Raw genomic sequence first — 8,229 nt, forward strand, 5'->3', positions numbered from 1 at the left:
GTCAAACAAAAAAATACCAACATGTGGAGAGAAGTGCTGAGGTCAGAAGGAGTTTCAGAAAGCTGAGTAAAATCAGGCCATAGCCCAGTTTTCTCACTAGTCAGTAATGAATGTTGTTACACTATGAAGGACAAAGAGAAAGAGAGAGAGAGAGACAGAGAGCTTCAATGGCCCTGGCAAAGTAATGGACCATACAGTTTATTTACATCAACAGCGAATCTGTGGAAGAAATTAACTATTAGTCAACGGTACAATAGGGAACAATTGTGTCAGTCTGCATGAAACATGCCTGGAGCAGCTGTGTGTGTGTGTGTGTGTGTGTGTGTGTGTGTGTGTGTGTGTGTGTGTGTGTGTGTGTGTGTGTGTGTGTGTGTGTGTGTTCGTGGTGTGCCAGGAGCATGAAGTGCAGTTAGCTGTGATGCTAGCCAGGACTGGTGGTGCAGTGATAATGCCCAAGGCTTCACTGGCTGCTCTATGAGCTAGCAGCTCCACCTCAGTCTGCATTCAGCGACACTTATTGAGATGAAACTGGTGCTGGTGGCAACTCTGGTCTTATTCACTGTGTTGTTGAACGTCCTGCTCTGATAGTGGCCATAACTATAAATGTGAACCATGCATTGAATTGCTCTTTGCAATTCTATTTGTAGACTGTAGTAACAAACATTTCACCAGACAACAGGAGGACAGTGTTTTACTCGCTATTTGTGAGCACTTGTGGCCAATCAATACTATTTGTCCTGGCACGAGAGGCCTTTCCTCAGTGAGAAGGAGAGAAGATGGGCGGCCAACAAAGCTGCTAGTTCTGGAGCTGGTATATACATATCACATTCTTGATATTTAACTTGCCATCCCCCTGTACCGGAGCCCACAAGACAAGGAAATGAGCTGTGCATTTCCCCATACAGTGATGCTACTGAATGTCCTAGTTAGGACCGTTTAATATTAATGGCTAGAAGAAAGGTGTTGCTACAAAATGATGCTCACAGTGTTTAGGCAGCTGATGCAGTGTTCTTAACCCACTGGGAGCTTAGTGGGCCATAGCTTGAGCCCTGGAAGGCTTCCAGATGGAATAATAGGGGCAAACTGTGTAATAGTAGGAGATCTGAGGAGACTGTCCTCGTATTCCCTGTTGGTCCATTTGCTGCACTGTATGACTGGGTTCTACACCACTGAAGTAGCACAAAGGCCAGCAGGACCAGGTCAGAACTTCTTCCAAAGAAAAGGAGAAGAAGAAGAGAGACACATACAACAGCCTCATGTGTCTTCATGTGCTTCTAAATATTAGTCCGTTCATTGTCGATTGATCTGTTTTCTTCTGGTGCAGCATGCTGTGACACTCTTGTTGTATGTGAAATGAATGAGCCTGACACCCTGCAGTGAAACAACTTGGCTTTGAAACCGTTACCTGCATCAAACCACGACTGAAAAAAAAGCAACATCTTCCAGTGCAAAGAAATGTAATTAGCAACCCAAAACAGTGGAACCCTACTATTTTCGTCAGGATTGCTGTTCTTGGTTCTCTGCTTCAAAAAGGCCTCAACATCAGAAACCATGAGTTCTATAACAATCCAATTTGGTAGAGAACACACATCTTAAGCCTGTTTGGGGAAACAGCTTTAGATTTTGACAATAAGCCAAAGACCTTTTATGTCCTCCAAATTCTATGGCTCAACCACAAATCAAGTGCTTTGGTGGTTTTAATTTCTGTCATGATATAATTACATATCCTGTCTTGTCGTTGGCTCTTTGTTCATCACAGATGATTCTGTTTTTACATGAAATATAGCATGGCTCTCCAAACAAGGAGTGAGATGTCACTATGCTAGTTTGCATTTTGGCCAATGTGTCGCTCAGCTCAAATCAATTGCATGTTTGTTATGTCTCCACACCAACAACAGCTGTGGCCGGGCCGGAGGCATTATGTTTTCAGGTTGTCCGTCCCACTCTTGTGATCCGATATATCAAGATTGCCTTGAGGGAATGTCTTTAAATATGGCACAAGCGTCCACTTCAAATTGCAAATGACCCTGTGCTGTGTCCTCACAAAACATGTTTTTGGCCATAACTAAACAATTTCTATGATAATTATGACAAAATACACTTAATACCTTTTCAATTCCTTAGTAAAATCCAATGTCCACTTATAGCTGTTATTCTTATGTGGGTGTGTGTTTTGACTGTGTTTTTCTTTGTGCCTCTTTTCCATTCAGTGCCCTGATTCAGCATGCAAGCAGGATTTGCTGGCCTACCTGCAAAGAATTGCCTTGTACTGTCATCAGCTTAACATTTGCAGCAAGGTGAAAGCTGAGGTTCAGAACCTGGGAGGGGAGCTCATCGTGTCTGGGGTAAGTCTGTCCACACAGAGCGGCACATGACCAGCTTCATTATCACTGATGCTCTTGATAGGCTTTTAGACTTGAGTCACTAGACTTGGTTAATTTCAGACAGTTTTTATGCTGTGCACTGCGGGTGGGCAAACCTTTTAGTTCAAGGTCAGGATTAAGCTTGGAAGACCAGATGAAGGGTCATGCATATTAAGGCTGATGCAATTATTTCAGACCGATTACTATCTAATAATACCAGAAAGATGCACCGCAGGCTTTTTTTTTCCATTTCTATTTTTTATGCCTCATGAACCCTATTATCACAGCTCAAAGTAAAATCAGACAGTTATCCCACATTGCTTGCACTTGGCATTTAAACCTTTCATAATTTTTTTTTTCCCAACGTACAGAAACTATATGTTCAATGTTTAGCAATGAAACACAAACAAGGTAAATTTTAATCTTAAAAATATAATTTTATTCCTTGAAAGATAAAGAGGACACATGATGCATTTGCTGCATATTCTCTATTTCAAAACGTAGTATTAATGAAAAAACATTGATTAGTTTGATCTCATAGTAATATGTCATCTATCTTACCAAATCCACCTGCAAAGCTAATAGATGTCTATATGAAGGGATTTTATCTCTTCATAAAGCTAGGAAATACTTGTTCAAACCAAAGGAAAGTTATTCGATACATGTTCCAGCTGCAGTCACATGTAGCTGTCACATGGTTTTCATTTTAAAGAGAAAACTTCTCTATCAGCATAATCATGTGGTGAACTGTAATTCCCTCTAAAACTTGATCGCACAATAAACTTTTAGCTCTCTTTATTGATCTGTGTGTGTGTGTGTGTGTGTGTGTGTGTGTGTGTGTGTGTCCTATACAGTGACCTTATTAAACCTTATTAAACTGATAATATGGATATTAAGTAAATTTTCATTCACAAAACGCAAATTAGCGTTTTACAATCTTTACAGCACATGAGACCCTCCATCCTTAGACCCTCAATTTGGATAAGGAAGTGGAGAAAGAGAGAAAATAGAGAAACCTCGGGAAGGACAGAGGAGGGATCCCTCTTCCAGGCCAGACAGACATGCTGTAGAGTACAATGATCCACATTAAATACATTTTCATAACTGTCTTCAGTTCAGTTTTCAAAACCTCACAATATACACAATATAACAACATAATTAAAATTTGTAGAACTTTAAAAGAAAGTCCAGTTCTAACTTAAAGTGGACAAAAAAGCTTTACCATTCTCTCTATCTGCCAATATCCTGAATTTAGGTATCAGATTTTTTATTCAGGAGAGAAAAAATGGAATCAGTACATTCCCACTGTTTTATCTGTAAAGAATGTCCTTATTAACTGTCTTAGTTTGATTTGTTCCTCTAATTAAAATCAGACTTGGCTTTTATTTTTGCTTTGGATTTTCTTGCATCTTGTGCTGCTACAGTTCTTCATGATTTCTCAGGACTCTATTATAGTTTGTCTCACATGAGATATGTAAGCCCTGCTGAGATTTTAACCTTTTCATGGTGGCCAGCTGGAGTCCACACTCATTAAATCTGCACAGTTGACTCGTCTCGGCATGGGGTAGGAGGAGGCCCACTGGCCACCGACCCTTAAATGTCAGCCAAACAAAACAGACGGAGACAGAGGTACACCTGACCCCTGCCTCTGCTAATTAAGAACTGCTAAAGTAAGATGTCATATAGCGATGGCCATGTTTGTATCCTGCTTAATTGCTAGTTGCAGCACAGACCTCCTAAGTGCTCTGTGTAGCTAATATGTCCTAATGTTCTTGTTGAGCGCACTGACCCTGGTGAAGAATAATGTATATGGGATTTTTCCTTTAACAGTTAAACTTTTTCACTTGACTCTAAGTGTTTCTCTCTCTTTCCCCTCCAACTGTCCTTGCCCTCTCATAGCTGGATAGTGCCACCTCCCTGATCCAAGCGGCCAAGAACCTAATGAACGCAGTGGTGCTGACTGTAAAGGCATCTTATGTAGCCTCCACCAAGTACCAGAAGGTGTACGGCACAGCAGCGGTTAACTCACCCGTGGTGTCTTGGCGCATGAAGGCCCCTGAGAAGAAGCCGCTGGTAAAAAGGGAGAAGCCCGAGGAGTGCCAGACACGTGTGCGACGAGGCTCCCAGAAGAAACACATCTCCCCTGTCCAGGCCCTCAGCGAATTCAAGGCCATGGACTCCTTCTAAGAAAACAAGAAAGAAAAAGAAAAAACGTCGTGCTTACCCAAGAAAAACAACAAAACATGACGCTGACGAGTTGAAGAAAAAGTCCCTTTTTACATTGTGTTAACCCACCTCTGTTTGTGCTTGGTGACACCTCAGGAGGACTACAGTACATATTAAACTGCCACACTGCGGCTCCTGTGAACACTGCGGGCCTCGAGGCTCGCAGACAGCCGGCACACACCCAACACTATTTATCGATCTTATTGTAGCTTAATATGTGAGATCCAAAATGTGACACAAACACAACTACTTTTGAAAATATGGGAGTTTAAAAAAAAAGAAACATATCAGAGGAGGAAGAGTGGCATTTAAAAAATTTGTGGCAGTTGATGTTCTAGCTATATCATTAACGTGCTACTGACTGGCTGCTTGTATACACATTTAAACTGTCTGAATGGAAATCCTGAATGGTTCAGTAGAGGAGTTATTATAAAGGGAATATATCAGTGTTGGTATGTTCCCCCTTGATATTTTTTTTTTTCAATTTGAATGTTAACCTGTAGTGCTAGGAATAACTTATGTTTAAGATACCTGGAAGTGTCGGCATCCAAGTAGTTTCCTTGTTCCTGATGATTATAATAATAATCCATACGGTGTGTTTTCCGAAGCACACTTATGGTATATTGTATTGCCTTTTTAAATTCATTTATTTAATTATTACATCACTAACTATGATGACCTTGATTGGAAGTTGTGTAGCGTATAAATATAGACAGAGAGGTTTGACTAGTTGTGGTTTGCTCAGAGAATAGAAATCCCTGCATACAGTACCTTTATATTCACCCTTCTCTAATAAATCCCTCAACTTGACCCTCCAAGTTTCACGTGTCTTTCTTGCTGTCATATTCGCAGCACTCTGCAGCGGCTACTTCATCAATCTGTGAGTGAGTATCATAGCAGTGATTGCTTTTATTAATCTGAACAATCTGACATAATCATTACAGATTACCATGCAAGACCTGCAGATGAAAAGATTCCAGGAGAGAAAAAAAAAAAATCTATTAGTACTGAAAGCTTACAAGAAAAGGCATATTGATTCAGGGTCACAGGTGAAGGCCCATTACTCCACTGTGACTTGAGATAATTAGTCATAGGTCAGCACTGTTAGTGCTATCTTTGTGATATTTTACCAGATCCACCACACCTGCCATGATTTTTATGTACTGTATATGATACTTTCTAGACATATTATCTGTGTGGCTCTGAGGACACCAGTGTTGGTCAGTCTGTCTATTGGTCCTTCACTTTGGTCAAGACTGAAATATCTCAATATCTATCAGATTGGTTGCCATGAAATTCTGTACAGACATTCATGTTCCCCACAGGAATCCAAATCACAATATGGTGATCTCCTGACCTTTCTTCTTGTGCTGCTATGGGGTTGACATTTGTGGTTTCTCAAGTATCTCACATCTGGTACAAACATTCATGATCCCCAGAGGATGAATTGTAATAACTTGGTGATCACTTAACTCATCCATCACCATCATCGGGTCAACATTTCAAGTGGTTGAAAACTTTGGCTCATGACAAAATACCTGTAAAACTAATGACATTCCCATCAGCGTCTTCGGTACTTTGTGTTTAGACAGTCTTATGTTGTGTCTGAAATAATTCCCTATTTACTATAGTGTGCACTATCTACAAATACCCTCCCTTATTTTATTTGAGTGTCTGACTCTCTAGTGTGAAATTTAAAAACTGTGAAAAAAGTGATGTTTATAACTTGTACACTGACATTTATACATGAGTGTCCCAAATCTGTGTGTCTAGTGTATATTGGAAGTAGTAAATTAGGGGACGATTTCAAACATGGGCCAAGTGTGGTCGTAGTGATCACAGTTCCTTAAAACTGTTTGGTAGATTGCCATCCATCAATTTAGCAGTTAAAGCTGTGTATGTTTCTCACGGCCTCAAAGTTAACTGCTGAGTCTGTGTCAGGTATATAAGCCAGCATTGACCACTGAAGTCCTTGTCAATCTCTCTTAAGCCTGCTGAGTTGTTGAGGGAAGGACAGGAGTGTTGGTGAAAGAAGAAGAGCCTTGAGAGAGCTGGGACTCAACAGAAGTCTGAAACATCACCAGTCAGCATGAAAGAAACCCCAGGAATGCTCTGGGCTCTCAATATAGAAGTCTGAGATCTCTAAAGGCAAAGAGTCATCGGTGTGCGCTCTACAATTGTGACGCTTATATAGCTTGTCTGGTCTTTGGGAAGACACTGAGACCTGGCTTCAACCTCCCTTCATGCCAAGTGGTTCCAGTGAATTAGTTCATTTTTCAAAGATAGCACAATGCATTCCTTTTAGAAAAGCTCAATCAAGCCCCTACAGGCATCACTGGCACACCCTCTCATCAAAGCGTGGAGAGCAAATCAATTGATTGCTTAACATGACCTTGAACTCTCATGAATCAAATCAAAAGCAACGACAAGTATAATTGTCCCAATAGCTGCTCATGCAACACTAGATTAGGTAATTCAGTGGTTTAGTCACCGATAAGGAATAAGGTTCTTTGTGTATCCACATTGTCCCACTAATGACCATTAAACACAACAGGCATCAGGCATTCGTGCATCTCCAAAGTACCCTGTGTTTAGGAAACAGGGCCATGGGGGAGAAGTTGTAACACAGTCCACTTAATGGAGGGATTAATTCCTGACTGTGGTGCTGTCTAACTACAATAATCCCTGTGTGTATCCATCTCTACCATCCAAATAAAACATGACATATTGGCTGACAGCCTGTTCTCTTTTAAAATTAAAAAGAAATAATTAAAAAGAAATAATGATGGTAGCAGAAATGCCACTGCAGAGTAGGATATTAATACTTTGATTTGAGAGATGTCTACGAGGGATGTGCTGTATTAAAAGGATTAAAACAGAGTTCTAATCTAGTTAAACAAACCTCCCTCAGACCAACTATAAAAATAGACGGAGAGGAAAATGACTTAAAAGTCCCAGAGGCAGAATGGTGATAAACAGCATACAACCAGCTGCTGCAATATGGTTTTTGGCTTTCAGTCTCTGGTGTCAGGTGCCTTCTGACACTGAACACACAGGAGACTCTGCCATCTGCACAGATGGACATCAATGCTGTAAAGTGTCCTCTTTTATGGCTGCAGTTGTTTTATAACACAAAATGAAAATTAAATCAGAGCAAATGGAGTTGAATCATCTTTAGGTGACCTGATGACTGTCTTCTTTAACCCATTCACCAAGTTTTGGAAGACGTAAAGGTTATCATCTAAACATTTTTGAGAGATAGCTGACACATTTTTAGCTCTAAAGCAGAGGCGCAGATTTTTAGTTTTATTTAGGCTCCTTCATATGGCCAAAATCATTTGTGATACAAGGCATGTAAGTAAATATTTTGCAGTGGAAGAATAATTTCAGTTTGAAACCATCGACATGTTACTACAGATTCATTGCAGTTTTGGAGAGGTATGAAATGAAACCTTCTTAATTTATTAATGTATATATTATCATGTATAATATTAATGTCAGCTCTTTAGATGTTCTTCCAGGAAAGGTTCAAACATGTTTCTGATTCTAATTTTCTCATGCAGGGCTTCAGGTGGGGAGAGACTGGAAATTTCTTGATCTCATCTGAATGCTGGACTATGCTTTGCAATGGTCTGGGTAA

At 40.3% G+C, this 8,229-nt stretch overlaps 1 protein-coding gene across 1 annotated transcript in view; it reads left to right on the plus strand.

Moving 5' to 3' along the window:
* The window catches only part of ctnna2 (catenin (cadherin-associated protein), alpha 2), a 310,610-nt gene extending 305,211 nt beyond the window's left edge, over positions 1-5,399 (plus strand). The window contains exons 17-18 of the mRNA XM_023418417.2: positions 2,211-2,345; positions 4,263-5,399. Coding sequence (XP_023274185.1) covers positions 2,211-2,345; positions 4,263-4,550 — 423 coding nt within the window. The 3' untranslated portion in view covers positions 4,551-5,399. The remainder of the gene's footprint in view (positions 1-2,210; positions 2,346-4,262) is intronic.
* Positions 5,400-8,229: the final 2,830 nt, after the last annotated feature.

The sequence above is a fragment of the Seriola lalandi genome, unplaced genomic scaffold (genome assembly GCF_002814215.2).
Source record: "Seriola lalandi dorsalis isolate HSWRI2012SDOR001 ecotype SW California unplaced genomic scaffold, Sedor1 jcf7180002054582, whole genome shotgun sequence".
Taxonomy (NCBI): Eukaryota; Metazoa; Chordata; class Actinopteri; order Carangiformes; family Carangidae; genus Seriola; species Seriola lalandi.